Source organism: Odocoileus virginianus, chromosome 1 (genome assembly GCF_023699985.2).
Source record: "Odocoileus virginianus isolate 20LAN1187 ecotype Illinois chromosome 1, Ovbor_1.2, whole genome shotgun sequence".
NCBI classification, from domain to species: Eukaryota; Metazoa; Chordata; class Mammalia; order Artiodactyla; family Cervidae; genus Odocoileus; species Odocoileus virginianus.
The window spans coordinates 6,963,127-6,984,876 of NC_069674.1; the positions used below are offsets into that span (position 1 = coordinate 6,963,127).

General features: G+C 51.4%; 1 protein-coding gene across 1 annotated transcript; it reads right to left on the reverse strand.

The window, feature by feature from the left end:
* Positions 1-303: 303 nt before the first annotated feature.
* On the reverse strand, positions 304-15,760 carry ZNF783 (zinc finger protein 783). The gene is made up of 7 exons (XM_070459593.1): positions 15,382-15,760; positions 11,499-11,897; positions 11,288-11,414; positions 10,996-11,124; positions 6,314-6,442; positions 5,149-5,259; positions 304-3,390 (listed from the first exon to the last, which is right to left on the reverse strand). Exons 1-7 carry the CDS (start codon positions 15,403-15,405, stop codon positions 2,552-2,554), a joined length of 1,758 nt encoding a protein of 585 aa, XP_070315694.1. The 5' UTR covers positions 15,406-15,760; the 3' UTR covers positions 304-2,551.
* Between the last annotated feature and the right edge of the window lie 5,990 nt (positions 15,761-21,750).

Below are 21,750 nucleotides of genomic sequence, written 5' to 3' on the forward strand. Positions count from 1 at the left end.
CAGCAAGTGAATCAACTGAGCGCGTCGAAGGCCTCCCCAAGGCCTGCGAGCAGGGTCCCACCCCTTCGCCAGAGGCAGCTTCCCATTGGCCAGAGCAGGAAACTCCGCCCCTCCCCTCGCCCCCCGCGAGCAAGCCCAGCAACCCAGCACCCACCCCCATTGGCCGGCCCGGAGGCCCCACCCCTTGGTGTGAGCCCTAATACTGCCCCGGGGTCCTCCTAAGCAGACCACTCTAGTGAGGGGCGGAGACTTCCCACACCACGGCTGACTCCCGGAGAACAAGAACCAGATCACGTGCACTCATCGAGTCCAGCTATTTACTGAGCAATGATGCGGCCAAAGTTCTGCCACCGTCATAGTTCTTAAGGGCCTTTAACACCAGAACCCCAACTTCTGCTTTATGAACGAGGCACCCGAGACCCAGAGCTGGAGTCTGGGGTCAAACCAGGTTCCATCCTACCAGGTCACGCAGCCTCCATTGATTCATTTTAGTGTAAAGAAAGGTCCTTTGAACACCTATTGAGTGCCATGCAAACTTGCAGGGCCTAGCCTGGAGCCTGAAACACTGAGTGCTTTGGAAGGGGGAGCACCAGTGCATAGTGATCGCTCCTTCGGTCTGAGTCTCTATTTACATAGGGCATTAAGCATTAAAAAGGCCTAGAAGCTCTGAGCCCTGAGGCATCCCCAAGGAAACACCTGAGACTAGCTCTGCAGCTGAGGGTTAAGCTCTCATCAGCTACACTAACACCACATCCTGTCTGCACACTTGCTGACAGCCCAGTCCTGACTGTGGGGCCTCTGGCAAGGGTTGGAGGATGCAAGAACAGACAAACAGAATCTATGGCAGGCCTGGCTGAGCTGTCATTGACGTGTATACTCTGCCCCAGAAATGACAGCAGTGTTTCCATCTGTCCCCTCTCTGCTCAGGACTTTAGGAGAGGTAAGGAGGGTCAGAGCGAGGCAACAGAAGTGGCAAAGCCAGGGACCCAGGCACCTGGAGGCAGGCTTGAACACTGGACGATCCACACAGTGCCAGACAGATAAGACAACAACCAGAACAGCTGAGGACCCGACTGCAGCTTCGAAATCAGCCAAACCAAAGGCTGCTCTCTAGGTAGCACCCAAAGTGGTATGATTTAAGAGGCACAATAAGCTAGCTGCCATCAGGACATCTCCTTGAGGCCCAATGCTATTGTCCAAACTGCCCATCTGAACCTCTTTGCTTTGGTAAGAGTTTTGTTCCACTGAGATACTGAGGGCTCCTGCGGGATATGGCCCAAAGGGAGTCTCATCTCACTCTGCACCTGAAGGATCTTCCACTCGCTCTGGAAAATAAAGGTCCTTCTTGAGTGATTCTGAGTGGAAAAAGACCTGGAGATGAAGGGGGCCCTGAAGGTAAAAGGAAGGTCAAAAATAGGCTTCCTATGGTTCCGTTGCCTCCAAATCTATTATGACCGTGACCACTCTAATGTGGAGGAGGATGCACTTGGGTCATAAACACCTTTGACAGATAAGGAATGTGAGGCTGGTGGTGGCTAAAAGATTCACCTAGATCTCCTGGCCTAACTCTGCCATGAGCCCCAGGTTCTAGAGGACACTCCGTCCTTTAATGTGACAAGTCAGGCCTGGCAATCCCACAGTCCACTCTGGCTCACCAGCCTCACTCTGAGTAGGACCTTCCCGTAGGAGAAAGACTTCCTGGGCCCATGGTGCACCTGACTCCCACCGCCCACCCCCAGGTGAGGTCCATGGAGCATGCACAACCAAGAATACTGAGACCCTGGGGGAAATGTCATCCACTCCAGGCTTCAGTTCCCCCCCCAATCTCAGCTGATTACCAGAGTTAACCATGGATGCAAACACCCACTGGGGAAAGAACAGGAATTACTGGGAATCACTCTGGGCCAAGCACACACATCTAGGAAGACAACTGGTTTCCAGGGCAGCAGCTGCGGCACCACCATCAGCCGGCATCCCCAGGCTGGCCTGGACAGCGCCTCTGCCATTCCCACACAAGGAGGCAGCAGGGCAATTCCGGTCCCTCAGGAGATCTTGGTCCCCTTCATAACCACACACAATAATTACAAAAGCACTCAGAAAAACTATTTTTTAAAAAAGCTTCAAAATAACAGTAACAAATTCAAATTTCTAGAGCCTCTTCAGGCTTTCTGTCCACTCTGCTGTGTCTCTTGTTGATGGAGAAACCCCAGGCCCTCAATGTGCCTATCACCCTGGCTCTCTTGTCCATCCATGCTACCGGTCAAAGGCCCCCACCGAAGCGCGGACTCCCCTAAGCCTTAATGGAGCCGTTATAAGTCAGGAATGTAGAAAAGGCAGCAAAAAGTGACAACCTTAGGGAACTAAAGCATCTGGTCACCCCGTACAGTCTGTCACCATAAAGGCCACGGCTTCCCATTTGAATAAAAGGGGTAAAAAAAAAAAAGTCTCCCCAGAGCCATCCCATAAGAAGGAACCAGCGTCAGGCACGAGTGGAAATGCTCCGCAGGGGCGGGGAAAGAGAAGGTCCTGCCCAGGATGTCCGCATGCCTGGTCAGCCCTCCTCCGAGTGGCTGGGCCGGGGCCGCGGCGGGCTCCCCAGGAGCGCGGGGGGCCCGGGACAGGGCGGGCCCACCTGGCCCCGGGCGTGCGTCTGCATGTGCACCGCCAGGTGGTGGTTGCGGTTGAAGGCCCGGCCGCACTGGGAACACCGGTAGGGCCGCTCGCCGGTGTGGATGCGCTGGTGCCGGAAGAGGTCGGAGGGCCGGCGGAAGGCCTTGCCGCAGTAGGGGCAGGCGGGCCAGCCCTGACTGTTGCCCGTGTGCAGGCGCTGGTGCAGCAGCAAGCTCTTCCGCTGCTGGAAGAAGCGCAGGCACTCGCTGCAGTGGTACACCTTGGCGGCCGCCGGCCTCCGCCCCACGAAAGGCCGCCGGCTCTCGCGCTCGGGGAGCCAACGGATGACTGGGCCGGGCACCACCACCTCTCCCGGCTCCAATGTCGAGTGCGCGTCCCCCCACCCGGTGGGCGAGCCGCCCTGGGCCTCCCGGTGCTCCTCTTCCACATGGCTCCGCTGATGAATGGTCAGGTTGATCTTCAGGCGGAAGCTCTGGCCGCAGTCAGGGCAGGGGAAGGCCCGCTCTCGCCGACGCGGGAGGACGCGGGGCGTCTGGGCCCCGGCCCCCGTGGGCCGGGGGTCCCCTGCCCGCGCCTGGGGGACACTCCCCGCGTGAAGCCGGCCAGAACCCCCGGTCCTGCTCCTGGGCCCTTTGGGGATTCCACACGCGGCCTGGCTCGGGGATGCCCCGGGGAAGGGCGGCTCCAGCGTCATCTCGTCCTCGTCCTCGTCCTCGTCCTCGGATGGTGCTTCTGTCTTGATGACCACAGCGCCGCCCCCTAGCAAATGGAGTCTGCGTTGATTTCGGGGCGGGCCACACCCAGCCCCCCACCGGGCCCCCTGACACCCAAGCCAGGCTCCAGACACACCAGCCCGGCCCACAACGCCTTCCCTGAGCCCCTGCTCCAGAGTGCCTGGGGCAGGGAAACCACGCTGCAAAACCAGGAGCCGGGGCCAGGGGTCAGACCAGAGGACACAGATGGGTGGAAAATGAAGAGGACACAAAGGCCCTTATCCTCAACCCTGAGACTCTCTGGCCTCGCGGGACCCTCCAAAGTTCTGAGAACTTTAGCTCTGATCTATGACAATGAGCCCTGCAGGCCCTCACGGCCCCCTGACTATAAGGGCCTTCATGCCTGGAGCTAGCGGGTGACTTGGCCGGCCCAGAGCTACTGGGCCACATGACAAATCCACACCAAGCGTCCACCACCTGCCCCGCCCCACGCTCTCAGGTGACAGAAAGCAAGCACAAGGCCTGGGCGTCCCAGCTGGGCCTCAGTGTGGGTCCCACCTGACTCTGAGGTGGGACTGAGGCAGCGATGGGTGGTCTCAGCACCAGCTCGCAGGGGTCCCCATGGCCGGGGAGGCAGGCCCTGGCCTCAGTCCTGCCTGGAGCCCTGCGTTCACCCACATCCCCCAACTGCTGCTCCTCTGGCTTCCTCTGGAGCCAGCCCCCAACCACACTCTTCTCTGGCTGCCCCCCCACCCCCAGACCAGCATCCGCCAGCCTTAGCTGCCAGACCACACAGTTGGCTCCATGGTGACAGCGAACCTGGACCCCTGCTTATGAGAACGAAAACCTCCACCCTCAACGGGCAACTTCCAAATTTCAGGACAGGAGTGGTTTCCGTTGTCACTGAAGCCTGAGTTTAAACCACAAGCTGGGAGGCCACTGAGGATGAGAGCTGTTAACTGGTGAGCCCCCAGCAAGACTGTGGGTTCTCTGCTCAGGGCTCACCTAGGAGTCCTCACAGATAACTCATGGCAGAACCTCATTTCTATGTTAGAAATGACCCTCTGTTTTTAACTTACTCGTCCAGCTACAGAATCATTAAGAGCCTAAGAATCATCTAAACTTTGAGGTAAAAGTTTACCTCAAAAGTTTACCTTGTTGCACTGAATAGGCTGCCACGGTATCCTCGGGCTTAGGAACTAGTGAGGATCTCAGGCCCTCTTCTTTGAAGAGGCAAGGCTCCCAAGTCTCTTCATCTGAAGCCACCCACAACCCCAAGGGATACCCAGATCACACATGTGCCTCCCCCAAAGCTGGAACCAGGGTGGAATGGGAGCAGGCTGGATCCATTTCTATTGGGCCAGTATAGGCAATAATCGCTTTACTTTTTCCTGCTTATCAGGGTGTAAGGCCGGTTTACTGAATATGCACAGACTCTCAGCAGGAAGAACTAATTTCAGTCACAGGCCACCACACTCAAACTGTAAGACGTGAGAGGCGGTGTGGCTGGGCTGTGTCACAGGGCGGCCATGAGGCGGCCTCTGCCACCAGACCGCCCCCTGGCAGCTCATGGCTTGTCTGCAAGCAGCACCTTCCCAGCCAGAGCAGATAGCGATGGGGAAGAACTGGACCACAGGTGACCGGGGTCCTCAACGCCCCAGGAAATAATACTTGGGGGTGAGGGGGGCGCCCTCGGGAGGAAAGCCCTCCCCAAGTCGATCATGCAAGCCCGCCCCCACTCCCAGAGGGCCCCCGAGTCTCCCGAGGCTCCGCTGAGGCCATAGAGCCCCCTCCCTTCACTCACCTGGCCCCAAGCTGGGCAGGATGTCCCTGGGAGGGCAGGTTGGTGACTCCCCATCTGAAGAGTCTTCCTCTTGTTTAACTGAAGGCAAAATGCTGACGCCAGTTGGGGGCCCTGTGAGAGAGAGTCCCATGAAGGCCTTTCCCAGCAGCTGGCCCCAGAAGGAGACACAGCCATCCCCTAGCAGGCCCAGGATGTGCTCCAGCTCCCGGGCCCAGGAAGAGGAAGCGCCACGTTCTGTCCGGAGGGTAGCGGGTCCCCACCTCCAGCCCCCCAACCTCTGCCTCAGAGGTGAAAAGAGCACAGCGAAGGCCATGCCCCCAGCTCCTATGCGGGTGGTGCTAACAACTGGCCCTAAGCTTCGGGAGGTCACCCTGATGGGCCTCCAAAGCACAGAAGGTTTGGGGAGGCCCCAGGGCCCAGCGCCAGAGCAGGGACAATAAGAAGGTCTAGTCCTCTGACACCCTGGCTGGGAAGGACGGACACAGGGAGTTGGGGGGAGCGTGTCACCCATATTCAGGGGGACCCATAGCCAGTGGGGAAGATGCACAGAAGTAAACGGACAGAAAGCACCCCAGAGACTGAATGGGTAGGCTGGCAGGAGTGGGGACGCCAAGTTAGCAAAAGAGCAGTCTGGAGACAGAAAACAAGGCTCTGGGTTATCTGCTAAATGCTCTCTGGGTTATAATCCATTTTTGTGACAGGACGGGCAAGAATGTTCCCTTAAGCAAAAGCACAGAACACTGGGAGGGGTGACTGGAGCCAGAGCCCTCAGAGGCCTTCTGAAAGAGGACACTCAGAGGGACACACACGCTGGCACCGTGCCAGACACACGAGTTGTGCCGCTCCGCTGACGTGACGGCCCTCACACCCTGAAGCGGCCCACGCCCCCCCGCTGCGCCCTTCTTCACTCTAGCCAAATTGGTGTATCTGGCCCCCAGCATACCCGAGGAACCCACACCTTTGCTCAGACTGTTCTCCTGCTGAAAATACCCTATGTTCCCAGCAAAATGCACCTCTAAGGCCTGTCTCGGGGCCATTTCCTGGGAAGCCTGTCCGCGCAGAGCGGCCAGCCCGCCCCCAGCCGTCTCTTCCGCCCTCGAGCTGCAGCGCTCTCAGGCTGCCTGTTGGGTCCTGCTGGCACGGCTGCCCAGTGGCCCTCACTCACCAGTGCCCGTTTCCGGCGGGGTCACCCTTGTTTCCCAGTCTTGCTGGTGTTCCAGGGCCTGATCTTCTTTTGGCTCCTCCTGGGCAGGGCTGACCGGGCCGGGGATCTGCTCTGGGTATGGAGGAAGGCCTGGGGAATGCAAATCGGTGACTCTAAGGGTGACACAGAGGCCTCCCAGGATGCTGGGTGCATCACCTGCAGTGATGCACCTGGTGCAGTCACCAGTCTGCAGTCACCTGGTGCATCAGGTCAGCCACAGGGTATGACAATGAAGTGAACCTTACTGATGGTCTAGTAACTAGATTCCAGGCTAAAGAGAAAAAGAAATGGCACATATAGCATGTGAAGTTATCCGACAGGACCATGACACACAGGACCAAAAATCTGGCTTTTTTTAGGGAGTCCTGGCTCGAGACAGTTTGACAGCAGTTCCCAATCCCAAGTCCTCCAGCGGGCTTCTGTATACAGATGCCCTGGGGAGCACCCCCAAGATTCCCATCAGTGAGTTCTGGGTGGCCCTAGGAAATATGCATTTTTAAAAAAAGCTTCCGAAGGGAAGAGACATGAATATTTCACAGAATGAAAAATTTAAATGGCCCATAAACAAATAAAACTACACCGGTACCACAGCCAGACAGACACTACAAGAAAATTACAGACTGATATTCTTTACGAACATTGATGCAAAAACCCTTAACAAAATGCTAGCAACCTGAATTGGACAGCACAGTAAAGAGATTAAATAGCATAACCAAGTGGGAATTTATTCCTGCAATGCAAGGATGGTTCAACATGTGAAACTAGACCAATGGAATACACCACACTGAGAATGATGGGGAGAAAAATAAAAAACACATGATTATCTCAGTTAAAGCAGGAAAAGCATCTGACAAAATTCAATATCCTTTTATGAAAAAAAATTAAGAATAGAAGGAAACTACCTCAATATAATAAAAGCCTTAATAAGGTAGAAATTCAAACAATATGCTATGACATAGATGAAACTTGATGATGTTATGCTAAGTGAAATAAGCCAGTCACGCAAAGACAAATACTCTATGATTCCACTTACATGAAGTACTTACTGAGAGAACTCAAATTCATAGGGACAGAAAGGAGAATTGTGGTTGCCAGGGGCTGAGAAAGGGAGAGAGTTATTGTTTGATGGAACAGAATTCCAGTTTGACGAGATGAAAGGAGTAAGAGATGAATGTTGGTGACGGCTGCACAACATGTGAATGCATTTAGTATCACTGAACTGTACACTTGGAGTTAATATGGTCAATCTTATGTTATACGTATTTGATTAAAGAAAAAAAGTGCTGATACACAGTACAATATAGATGAACTTTGAAAACATCATGCTAAATGAAAGAAGACAGACGTGGAAGATCATGTGTTATATGATTCTATTTATATGAAATGTCCAGAATCAGCAAATCTAGAGAGTCAGAAAGCAGGTTTGTTGTTGCTAGGACTAGGGGGCTTGGAAGGGGTTCAGGTGATAGCTGAAAGACATAGGGTTTGTTTCTGAGGTGACAAAAAATGTTATAAAATTGACTGTGGCTGCACTTATCTATGAATATTCTAGAAACCACCGAAAGTGAAAGTGAAAGGGGCTTTCCTTATACCTCAGTTGGTAAAGAATCCGCCTGTAATGCAGGAGACCCCGGTTTGATTCCTGGGTCAGGAAGATCCACTGGAGAAGGGATGGGCTACCCACGTTAGTATTCTTGGGTTTCCCGAGTGGCTCAGATGGTAAAGAATCCACCTGCAATGCTGGAGACCTGGGTTTAATCCCTGGGTTGGGGAGATCCCCTGGAGAAGGGAAAGGCTACCCACTCCAATATTCTGGCCTGGAGAATTCAAGTCAGATGCGACTTTCACTTTCACTTTTACTGAACTGTATGCTTTAAAATGGGTGAACTGTATAGTCTGTGAATTATTTCTAAAAAATCTATTTTTTTAAACTACACTGAAATATTCCTTACCTATCACACAGACTAAAATCCTACAAGTCTGACCACATTCCCTAGTGGCAAGGCTGTGGGGAAAGAGGCCCTCCTTCACAACACTGATGGGAATGTAAATGATACAACATCTTATGTGTCTGAATGCCATTGAAGTTACATCAAAATGACCTAAAGGTCAACTTGAAGGGGTTCCCAAGAGCCAAGAATGGGACAATGTAAGCATGAAAATAATGGTTGCAAAGGACTGCATGTATAAAATATTCACCTACAAAGTTATAATAATAAAAAAAGGAAGAAAGAAAAGCCCAAGTATTGGTCACCTTTGGAGGCTTCTAAGGAAGCAACTCTTCATTCCAAAAATTGATGAAAAGTATTTAAGCGACTAATCTGCCTTTTCTGTACAGACTATATTTCAAGGTAATTAAAAGAGCTGGTTAGGGAAATTATTCTTTATAAAAGAATTTCAGCTACTAGGTGCCGATGCCCGCATGCTTAGTCGTGTCTGACTCTCTGTGACTCCCTGGAATGCAGTCTACTCGGCTCCTCTGTCCATGGAATTTTCCAGGCAAGGATGCCGAAGTGGGTTGCCATTTCCTCCTTCAGGGTATCTTCCTGATGCAGGGATTGAACTTGCATCTCTTGCACCTTCTGCATTGGCAGGTGGATTCTTTACCACTGCACCACCTAGGAAGCCCTCAGTTCAGTTCGGTCACTCAGTCGTGTACGATTCTTTGCGACCCCATGGACTGCAGCATGCCAGGGCACCTAACAGGGAATTAGGTGCCAAAGTAATGGCCAAATTTCACCATTTTACAACCCTAATTCAGTAATGAATCCAGGCAAGTCTTCAATGGCCATTGAACTCATTAGGTGAAAAGTTGATGGGGACTTTTATAATAGGAGGATAAAAGCTGATAATCACAAAAAGAAAGGCAACCAAGTAAGACCTGAAACTATAAGACTCCTAGTAGAAAACAAAGGCGGTAAGCTCCTTGACATCAATTTTGGCAAAGATTTTTTTTGGATTCAATATAAACAAAGGAACATCAAACTAAATATAAACAAATATAAACAAGGGGAAACACATCAAACTAAAAAGCTTCTACACAGAAATGGAACCATCAACAAAATGAAAATGCAACCTACTGAATGAAACTATTTGCAAATCATTCACCTGATAAGGGGTTAAGATCCAAAATACATAAAGAACTCACACAACTCAATAGCCAAAAAAAATTCAATTAACATTTGAAGATCTGAGTATCTGAATAGACATTTTTCCAAAGAAGATGTACAGATGGGCAGCAGGCACATGAAAAGATGCTAAACGTCACTAACCATCAGGGAAAAGCAAATCAAAACCACAATGAGACACCTTACATGTCAGAATAGCTATTTTCAAAAAGACAGGAAATGACAAGGATGTGGAGAAAAGGAAAACTTTGCACTCTGTTGGTGGGAATGTAAAATGTTTCAGCCACAAGGGAAAACAGTATAGGGGTTCCTCGAAAAATTAAAAATAGAACTACCATAAGATCCAGCAATGTAGGTTTTTTTTCCAAAGAAAACAAAAACATTAACTTAAAAAGATCACTGCACACTGCGGCATTATTTACAATAGCCAAAATATGAAAATAACTTGAGGGTACTGATAGATGAATGGATAAAGAAAATGTGTGTGTGTGTGTCTATGTATATATATACACATATAAATATAATGGAATATTATTCAGCCATAAAAAAGAATGAAATCTTGTCATCTGCAACAAACTTTAGGGTATTTTGCTAAGTGAAGTAAGTCAGACAGAGAAAGTGATCTCACTCATACATGGAATCTATTAAAAACAAACAAAGATGGAATAGGAAATGGTAGCCTACTCCAGTATTCTTGCCTGGAGAATCCCACGGACAGAGGAGCTTGGCAAGCTACAGTCCATGGGGTCGCAAAGAGTCAGACGCAACTGAGCACGTCAGCACATACCATGATCTAAAATGGTTGTTTCCTTTTGTATTCCTATCAGAAGAGTTTGGGACTTCCAATTCTTGCGTATCTTTGCTGATATGTTTAGTCTTTTAAAATTTTTGACCTTTTTAATAAATGTATAGCAGTAGGGAAAAAAAAAAACTACAAAGAGGGGCTTCCCTGGTGGTCCAGTGGTCAAGAATCTGCCTGCCAATGCAGGAGACATGGAGACACACAGGATGGATCCCTGATCCAAGATCATCCCACATGCCACAGAGAAACTAAGCCCCTGCATCACAACTACTGAGGCAGCACTCTAGAGTCTGTGAGCTACAACTACCAAGCCCACCTGCCCCAACTACTGCACCCAAGCACCCTAGAGCCTGTGCTCCGTGATAAGAGAAACCACCGCATTGAGAAGCCCACACACTGAAACTAGCGAGCAGCCCCTTCTTGCTGCAACTAGAGAAAGCATGCATGCAGGAACAAAGACCCAGCGAAGCCAAAAATAAATAACTAAATAAATCTCTAAACAACAAACAGAAACAAAATCACAGATACAGAGAACAGATTGGGGGTTGCCAGAGGTGAGGGGTAGGGGGTAGGTAGAACGGGTGAAAGCAGCCAGAGCATGGCCTACCCTGAGATAAGGGGCCTGCACTCCTTCCTGGCCTCGCAGTGTGGGAAGTGCAGGAGGGCAGGGACACACATGGACTGTTCCCAGCCCCGGCCATGCCCCCACTCACCAGCGCCTGGCCTCTGGGGGCATGCTTCCTCTCTCTCATTCCCTTCCTCTCCGCCCCACGGGCCTTCAGGACAAGGCTCCTCTCCCTTCTCCATCCGGGTGAGGATGTCCGGCTTGGAGATGGCATAATCTGTGTGCAGAGTATAGAGAGAGCTGGGTCAAGACTGAACACATGCCACTCAGGTGCCCAGAGACACAGCGACACCTGGAGAAACAGAAGCCAAAGCTGCGACACAGCCTGCAGGAGGCCCACCTGTGGACAGGGGCCCGGAGCGTCATCTAGACAGCCTTACCCAGGGAGACCAGCATCTCGTAGTTGCCCCTCATCACGTGCTTGTACAGCTCTTTCTGCCACTCGTCCAGCTTGCCCCACTCCAGCTCAGAGAAATACACGGCCACATCATCAAAGGTCACGGGCACCTGGAACCACAGGGTCACGCAGGCTCACCCGCACGCCGACGGCAGGGGCCGCGGGCTGTCCCACCCCCGGTGCCCAGGGCTTACCTTGGGGGCCTCGCCCTTGCTGCCGGGGGGCAGCCGCAGGATCCAGAAGTTCCTGTTCCTCAGCAGGTTCTCCACGTTCTCCAGCCGCCTCTGCAGCAGCCCGTACTCCTGGAGCAGGGTCCCCAGCACGGCCCACTTGCCCTCCAGCTGGTTCCCGAACTCCACGGCCGTCTTCTCACAGTCGGCCAGCTTCTTCTCGGCCGTCCCTGTCCGCCCCTCCAGAGTCAGCAGGCGGGTCAGGCAGGAATCCACCTTCTTCTCCACGGCCTGGATGGCGGCCACCACGGTCCACAGTGTGATCTCCGTGGAGTAGAGGTAGGAGTTCTCAGCGGCCGGCTGGGGTGATGGAGAAGGAGTCGAAGGCCTTTCATCACCTGTTGGCCTGTCCCTCTCTGGAACCTGTCCAGCAAAAGCAAGGGGAGATATGATCACAATTGTCCAGTGAGATGTCCATCTCAAAGAGAAACCTCAGGATGGCACCTGCCCAGGTGAAGCCCCACCTGGGATCCTGAGGACCCAGCAGGAAGCGGAGGGGGCAGGGGGGATATCCATCCTCAAGGACAGGCTGGACCAGGGTGTTAGCGAGTGGGAATCAAGAGGAAAAGCATCTGTCACCTCGCACAGGTGACTTCCCTTCCTGGTCTTGATCTCCTCCTCTGACACTCAGAAGCTTGGTGGCACTGGTACTACTCACGAGCTGGCTGAGCTCTGCAAAGTTTATTATGCATTTCAACTCCAACCCCACATCTGTAAAATCGGGGTAATAATAATACCTACATGATGGGATTGTGAGAATTAATGATACTGTCTTAGTAAAAAGCAATTAACATGATGCCCAATGTGGCAAATACTCAATAAACATGAGCCCTGTGTTGTTGAAAACGAGGAGGATGTTGAGCTGACGCTGGGTCCAACTCAGGGGTGCAGTAAGTCGTTCACATGGCCTTTCCGCTCCACCCTGTTCATTACATTGTCCTTCAGTGTCTTGGGGGCTTCCCTGATAGTTCAGTTGGTAAAGAATCTGCCTACAATGCAGGAGACCCCAGTTTGATTCCTGGGTTGGGAAGATTCGCTGGAGGAGGGCATGGCAACCCACTCCAGTCTTCTTGGGCTTCCCTTGTGGCTCTGGTGGTAAAGAATCAGCCCACAGCACGGGAGACTCGAGTCTGGTCCCTGGGTTGGGAGGATCCCCTGAAGAAGGGAACGGCTACCCACCAACTCAATGAACATGAGTTTGAATAAGCTCCAGGAGTTGGTGATGGACAGGGAAGCCTGGCGTCCTGTAGTCCATGGGGTCGCAAAGAGTCAGACACGACTGAGCAACTGAACTGAACTCACTGTCTTAGAAATGAGCTTCTGAAGTGCCTCAGCTGACATCGGGGCCTGATGACCAGGCCTCAGCCCCAGTTCGTCTCACTAAAAGCCTTGCTGGGCAGATGGACCACTTCACTCCTTCACTGTACTCATCCCCATGGTCAGATCACCATCAAGTCCTATCTGTGCACCTTCTGAAACTATCTCAAGTCCATCCTTTTCTCTCCTCCTCTGCCACGACTAGTCCAAGCCCCAGTCACCTTTCCCCGGAACTGTTGCTACTCTGCCTGGTTGGCTTCCCCAGTTCACCCTTCCTCCCCCGCAATCCATTTCCCACAGGGTGACCAGTAATCTTTTAAATACACAGACTAGAGCATTTTAGTCCCCTGACTGATAGCTTCCCGGTGTACCCAGAATAAAATCTAAATGTCTTATCATATCCCAGCCTACCTCCTTGACCTTATATCCTCCTGGGTATTAACTACAGGCCAGCTCCCCTAACCTCCTGGGATCCTTAGGATGTACCTGGCTCTCTCCTCCCCCTTTGCCTGAGAGCTTCCTTCACGCCTCTTTACGCCTGGCTCCCCCTTCTGTAAGACTCCAGCTTAAACACTGCCTCACAGAGACCTTCACCAACTGACACATCTCAACTAGGTCCCCTGCTAGCCCCTCCTTCACAGCACTGATAATCCATGATCGCACCGTGTTACGGCTTGTGTTGTTCCCCATGAGGACATAAGATCCATGGGACATCAGCTCCATGAAGGTGTATTATTCACCGTTGTATTCCCAGCTTTGAAAACAGTGCCTCATTCATAGCAGATGCTCAGTAAATACCCACTGAATGAGTGAATGACTACACAATTAAACACATTCATTCAATAACAATGACGAAATACCTGTCAACAGCAAAGGTACAATGGGGATGCAGAAAAAAATTATGTGGTTCTTCCTTGTGCTGGAGAAAAGTTATGTACCTAGACAGTCAAATTAACAGTGTGATACCAGGGGCTAATGAAAGTTGAGGGCAAGTCTATCCTGTTGGGCAAATGTGTTGGGGATCTCAGGTGCTGCAAGAGAGCAGGAGACAGGCAGATGAGAAGGGCCAGGAGAAGTGCTGAGAAAGTGGTCCTGGGCTAAGTGGGAGCTGAAGAGGACACCTGTAGCCCCAGGGAAAGGACTTGCTGGGGGCTTCCCCCAGGGAACAGAGCTGTAAGTCCCAGGAACCTCCATCCTCTTTTTTGCCCTTGTACTCAGAGAGCCCTTAAACACACACACACACACACCAAACTCACCAAAGAGGAAAGAAAAAGAAAGTGAAAGTGAAGTCGCTCAGTTTTCACTCTGACTCTTTGTAACCCCATGGACTGTAGCCTACCACGCTTCTCCGTCTATGGGATTTTCCAGGCCAGAGTACTGGAGTGGGTTGCCATTTCCTTCTCCAGATCTTCCTGACCCAGGGAGGATTGAACCCAAGTCCCCCACATTGCAGGCAGACGCTTTACCGTCTGACCCACAAGGGAAGTCCTCCTTAAGGAAAGGAAAGTTCCTCCTTAAAAAGTATCCAAAATAATCAGCATCTAGAAAAACCAAGACTTCAAAAACCTTGTTAAGATGTATTAATAATGACAGATATGCATTGATGGCGCAGTGGTAAAGAACCCGCCTGCCAACGCAGGAGACGGAAGAGAGACCGGTGGGATCCCTGCATCAGGAAGACACCCTGGAGAAGAAAATGTCAACCCACTCCAGTATTCTTGCCTGGAGAACCCCATGGACAGAGGAGCCTGGTGGGCTACAGTCCACGGGGTCACGAAGAGTCCGACACGACTGAGAGACTCAGCACGCGTGCACGGTGGATTGAGTGCTTCACAAACGTTTTTCTACTAGGTCCAAAAAAAAAAAAAAAACGCCAAAAGGTTATTTTCTCCAAACTGGACACACTGTATGTTATCAGCCAACATTCCAGTATCTGCTCATCTTTTATAAACCACAACAAAAAACAAAAACACCCGCCTACAAGCCCTGCAGCAAACAGCACTCAACACCCTCTCTTTGCTGTCAGCGCACGTGTGCACCCGAAAGGGGACCAATTCCGGGTGGGCGTCAGGCTCTGGCCTCGACTCGGTGGGCAACTCTGGGCGCGCCCCGCCCCCCAGCCTCAGACAGAACCGATGGGACCGGGGTGCCTGTCCACCCCACACCCCCCCCCCCCCCCCCCCGGCCTGTCTCCAGGCCGCCGGGCCTCCAGTGAGACAATGGACGGGAGGAGACCGCCACTCGGTTCCAAGACGAGGGCTTGTCATCTTAAATGTGACCGCAAAGTCGGGCCAGTCTCCCGACGTCGGGGCCGCCCACCCACCGCGCACGGCCTGGCGTTTGGGCCGCCCAAGGCGCGGCCGGGACGAGGGCAACCGGGAGGCCCGAGCGGGCCGGACGCGCGGGCGCAGGGCGGAGGCGGCGGAGAGGAGGCCGAGCCGCGAGCCGCTCGGGGCGCCGCCCGGCCGAGACCCTCGCGGGCCCACGCGGCGGCCCGGGGCGGCTGGGCGTCCGCGCGTGGGGCGCTTACCGGGGCGGGCGCCGCTTCGGCCATGGCTGCCCGCGTCCCTCGCTCCGCGGCTCTCCTGGGGCCGGCGCGGCGCGGCGGCGGCGGCGGAGAGGCGGAGCGGAGCCGCCCAGCCTCGGAGCTCCTGCCGGGGCGGCCGCGAGCTGCGTCCGAGCCACGTGCCCCGCCGGCCCTTTAAACAAGAGCTGCGCTCGCGGCCGGGCCGGAGGCCACGCGCAGCGCCCCCTGCAGCCCGAAGGACCGCACGCCCGCGGCCTTCGGTGCCCACCCGCCCCGGGCGGCCGCGGGGGTCCCGCCGGGCTGCCCGCCCTCTCCTGGGCCGCGGGAGTCGACGCCGGGGCCGCACGCGCCGCGGGGCCCACCGGCCAGGCTTCCATCGGGCGGAGCCAATCCTCGGGCCCAGGCCGGGCGGGGTGCTTGGGGGTGGGGGGTGGATTCCAGCCAGTAAGCTAACAAAGGAAACGCGCTGGAAACTTCGAGGCTTTGGGGTAAGACGCTCAGTCATCGCCGGGTGACCTCAATTGTGTATGCACTTGATCTGCCGTTTTAACACCTCTAATGGACCCCAAATAACTGTTAGTTTGGGTATACATTTTGCGCGGGGACAGCCAAGGTGGAGTGGGAGGGATCGATAAGTATTTTTAAACTTTTATTAGTTTTCCGGAATAAAGAGAAGGATCTCAAGAAAACTGCATTTCGTTGAACAAACCAACCCTGCCTCCTTCGTTCCTTTTGGGGATCCAGGGTTTCCTCCGCCTTCCCGGGGCCGCCCTCCCAGCAGGTACCGGCTCGAAGGCCCTCTCTGCCACACCCAGTTGCCCGTCAGCTACCAGCTGGGGGTCCTCTGAATGCAGAGGACTAAATCCACCACTAACTCAGGCCCTGAGGCATTTGGAATAAACGACTCAATCTGGGACCTGTTTTCCTCTCATCTGCAACCCACAGAGCCTTACTCTGGAAAACCACTTAATCACCTAATGTAAACTTAAACGGGCTTCCCAGGTGGCTCAGTGGGAAAGAATCCGCCTGCAAAGCAGGAGAACCGGGTTCCATCCCTGGGTGGGGAAGATCCCCTGGAGGAGGGAATGGCAACGGAAACCCGCTCCGGTATTCTTGCCCCGAAAAGCCCATGGACAGAGGAGCCTGGTGGGTTTCAGTCCGTGGGGCTGCGAAGAGTGGAACACGACTGAGCCTGCGCTCATGTGCAGACACCTAGAGTAAAATACGCTTTCCTTCCCTGGTGGTCCAGTGGCTAAGACTCCACCCTTCCAATGCAGAGGGTGTGGGTTCCATTTCTGCTTGGGGACCCAAGGTGCGGGGCAGCCAGAAAATAAAGTAAAATATGCTGTATACAGTTTAAGCTTTACTTTCTATATTTTCTGCAATTCGCAATAATGTCACTCTGTCCAACAAGCCTGGAAACTCTTCCAGGTTTGAAACAGTTAGAAATTCGTCTGCAGTTTTGTTTCTTTTGTTTTCTTTCTTTTTTTTCTCTTGGGAGGGAGGGAGAAAGAAAATGATTAGCCCATATATCTTGATCCAAGCAAAAGTTAACATAGTTAACGTAATTAACATAGAGGTCAGTTAACATAGTGTGTGTGTTAGTTGCTTAGACCGCAGCCCACCAGATCCTCTGTCCATGGGATTCTCCAGGCAAGAACACTGGAGTGGTTAAGAAGGGGAAAAAAAATTGATACCTTCCTCAGGTCAGGTGCACCCCTAGAATCTGGGACAAGGTTAGGAAGTATTACTTTAAGTAACAAAGTATATATGGTATTGTTCATCCTGGGAATCCTGTTGAAGTAACCTGATCTAAGAGAGTTTGCAAACAAAAGTGTACCCCTCAGTTCTCAGCAGGGGTCAGGCAGGCAGACCAATGTATTAAGGATTACAAATTTCTTATAATTTTCTAAGTTGTGATCTCATAAAATAAGAGTTAATGTCCAAGGCAAACAGAAAGAGTCTGGAAAATGGATGGGAGAGGAAGAAGATGTTAGAATTTCACAGGCTTTGATCCGGGAAGAGTGCTCTCATTTTTGACAGGTGGTCGGAGTTTTTTAGAAAAGAGTTTCCGTAAGTCAGTATTCAAGTTTTAGTGTCCTGATCTCCTGGAATGCTTATTAAAATACAGATTGCTGGACACGGGTCTCAGAATTTCCAGGTCTGAGGCTGGAGTCGGTGGGGCAGAGGGCGGGTGGCATACAAAATTTTGTTTCTGTTTGCCATGAGGTGTTGATTCTGCTAGTTGAGTGATCACACTGCCCTGCCCATTAGCTCCCAAAGCTGCCTCCCATTCCCAGGCTCTGATTTTATAAATATATTAAACAAAAAATACAAAACCTTGACACCATCATGTGGTTTCCTGAGCAGACCAGCCAGGATGTCAGGCCAGGTGTTGCTCTAATATAAATTAAGATGACATGCATCCTTAGTTATTAATCTTTCTCTTGTGGATTTTCTCTTTTCTGGAGCAGGTCTCCAGGGCCTGAGTACCTCTGCGAGAGCTGACAACGCTGAATTTCCACAGTAGAGACACAGACCCTGGAGGGATGGGGTGACCCCACCTGGGTGCAGGCCACTCTAGCACAGTCAGCCATCAGCCTCTGCGGCGGAAGGTGGGCTTGTCAGAGGTTGAGGGCCATTCAAACACCAAGGGTCATGTAGGGTGAGGGAAGGGTCAAGGTACTGTAATGCCAGTGACCCCACTGCTGCATCCTCGGCCAGGAGATGGGGCAGAGAATTCCCACGCCTCCCTACCTTTAGATTAGGAAGTGGACACCCCCTCTAAAGTAGCAGGATGGGAGGTATTAGCAGAGGGAGACCAGAAGGATAACCAAATCCCCTTGCTCCACAAAGCCCTCCCTTGTTGAGACAGCACTGGGCTCCCTGTTCGGTGAACTCCTGTTAGACCTAATCACTCAGCGGACGTTCGGTGAGCACCTCCGTGCCAAGCCTCCAAGCTCAGAGCTGTGGAATCCGGACACGATTGAACCTGGTCCCTGCCTTCAAACAGCATCACCTCCTGTTGACTCTACCTCCGTGATCTTGTCCACCACTCTCTTCCAACTGCAGCTACACCCAATCAGACCTTCATCGGCTCTTGCTGGTCTCACTCAAAAACCTCTCACATATCCCCCGTGCACCCCCGCCCTCAACAAAAACAAAAGCTCTTATTAGGGTAATCGTCCCAATTCACAACTGGATACAGATCACCCTTTTGCTCAAAACTCTCAGCTCCCCATTACTAACTCAGTAAAATCCAAACTCCCTAGTCTGACCCCAACCTCTTTTTCCAACTACGTCCCCCACTACTCCCCTCCTCCCACCCCAACCTCAGCCGAGTCAAATGAATTGGTGTTTATTGGTACATACTCCATAATGTCGTTTGGTCATGTCGTTCCTTTTTAGAATGTACTTCAACTCATCCTTAAAGGTCCAGCTCAAAAGGCATCTCTCATAATGCCATTCCCAGTGTCCCACAGCTGAATGTAATTGTTTTCTGAATTCTTACAGACTTTAGCTTCACTTAGGACATATAGTTTTCGATCTTCTATTAGATATCCCTGACAACCTGTAAACCCAAGAACAAAGTCCCAGATTTATTAACCTTTTACCCTTCCTCTGCAGACTTTGCACATGGAGGAGACTTGGATATTCACGAGTGAACAAAATCTAAGGCTGTGCAAAGTACAGTACACGAGGGGAGCAGATTTCCACCCCAGTGTTCACAGCAGCAGTTTACAATAGCCAAGACACAGAAGCAACCTAAGTGCCCATCAACAGGTGAATGGAAAAAGATGTGGTCCACATACGCAGCGGAATACTAGTCAGTCATTAAAAAAGTGGCAATTTGCCAGTTGTGACAACGTGGATGGGCTTGGTGGGTATTATGCTAAGTGAAGTAAGTTGGCTACAGAAAGACAAATACTCTATGATATCACCTATATGTGGATCACTTATATGTGGAATCTTAAAAACACAACAAACTAGTGAATGTAACAGAAACAGACTCACAAGGAACAAACTCATGGTCACCAACAGGGAGAAGGAAGCAGGGAGGAGCACATAGGAGCAGGGGTCGAGAGGTGCAAACTATCGCGCACGGAATAAGCTACAAGGACGTACTGTACAGGGCAGGGAGTGTAGCCAGCATTTTTAGTAACTATAAACAGAGCATCATCTTTAAAAATTGTGAATCTCTATAGTGTACACCTGTAACTTACATACTGTATATCAACTATACTTCACTATTTTAGTGTTCTTTTTTAAAAATAACTTTCTCATCTTTTTTGACTGCTACAGTACATGGTATTTCTTTTTTTTTTTTTTTTTTTTTTTAGTGTTTTATTCATCTGGCTGCACCAGCTCTGTTGCGGCATTTAGGATCTTTAATCTCTGTTGTGGCATGTGAACTTAGTTGCAGCATGTGGGATTTAGTTCCCTGACCAGGAATCAAACCCAGGCCACTTGTTTTGGGAGCATGGAGTCTTAGCCACTGGACCGCCAGGGATATCATATACTTCAATTTAAAAAAAAAATTTAAGGAAACAGATTTTTATAGAATATAAATTCAACCAGGGCAAAGGTTGTTGTTTTCTATACTGCCTTAACCCAAGTATTTAAAACAGTGCCTCACTAAGAGGTGCTCGACATGTATTTGCTGAACAAAAGAAATGAACAAGGGAAGCTTTCACAAAAGTGGGTCTACAAACAGTGAAAGTGTCAAGTCGCTCAGTCATGTCCAACTCATTGCGACTCCATGTGCTATACAGTCCATGGAATTCTCCAGGCCCGAATACCGGAGTGGGTAGCCTTTCCCTTACTCCAGGGGATCTTCCCAACCCAGGGATCGAACCCAGGTCTCCTGCATTGCAGGCAGGTTCTTTAGCAGCTGAGCCACAAGGGAATGGTATTGAATACTTGACTCACAGAGAAGGGCATTCCCAGGGAGAGGCAACACATGAGCTGAATGTGGTCATGGGGAAGTATGACTTACTGATTAAATGAAGGACTCCCACTGCGGCAGCAGCATAGAGAATTTAGTACGACAGGTGAAGAAACCCGGAGCAGGATAGGTGGTCTAAGTCTTGAGTTCTACACTTAAAAGCTTGCCCTAAGGCTCTGAGGAAAGGCCATGTCCGATTTATGTTCCAGGACAATAACTCTGGTAGCAAAAAGGATGTGATTAGGGATAGGAAATCAATTAGATTACTGAATGAAAATCTAGGTGGATGACAATGAGGATCTTACCTGCAGGAACAGCAAGAAGATACCACCGATTAGTCGCTGGTGTTTGGCATTTCATTCCTCACGATGTGTTGATTTCAAGCTAACTTGATCATCCTTGTCCTTCAGGCAGCTGCACTGCTTGTTACCTTCTCATCACCCAACAGAGCAGGCTTTCAATGAAGGAGAGCTAAAGCAGGCAAGATTTTTTTTTGTATCACTGGCAAACAGGACATTCTGTGAGCCGAGCATGTCCCAGAGATCTTGTGAAAAGGCAGATTCTGACGCAGTGAGGCTCAGAGTCTGCATTTCTACCGGGCTCCCAGGGGAGGCCGATGCTGCCGGTGCGGAGGCCACGCTTCAGGTAACAAGGACTTAGAATGCAACTCAGACACAAGGTCCTTAATCGTGCTCCACCAGCAACAGAGCTGTGGTCAAGTGTGTGGGCTCTGAGGCAAGACGGCCTGGTTCACACTCAGCTCTGCTTCTACATCACCTCTCGGGTCTCTCCTCACATCTCACGTGGAAAATGGGGTAATAACCATACACACCACATAGGGTCTTGTGAGGAAGTTCATTTTGACGTGAAGAACTTAAAACAGTTGTTGTTCAGTCACTTGGTCCTGTCCAACTCTTTGCAACCCCATTGACTGCAGCACACCAGGCTCCTCTGTCCTCCACTACCTCCTGGAGTTTGCTTAAACTCATGTCCACTGAGTCAATGATGCCATCCGACCATCTCATCCTGTTGCCCCCTTCTCTTCCTGTCCTCAATCTTTCCCAGCACCAGGGTCTTTTCCAGTGAAAACACTGGGCTTCCGCTATGGCTCAATGGGTAAAGAATCTGCCTGCAATTTAAGAAATACAGGAGATACAGGTTTGATCCCTGGATTGGGAAGATGCCCTGGAGGAAATGGCAACCCACTCCAGCATTCTTGCCACTATTACACTAGTCCGATAGATTGATACAATCACTTCCCTTCCTCAAGAAGAACCTGACTTTGCTGGAGTAACAGGACCTATCTCGTATTTTGCTCTTCTCCCTACGATGCGAGGCAAAGGCCAGTCACGTTAAAGCACTCCTGGGGTGGGATAATGGGGTGTCTCTAATGCAAAAGGTCGCAGGGACGAGGCTGGAGAAGGGAT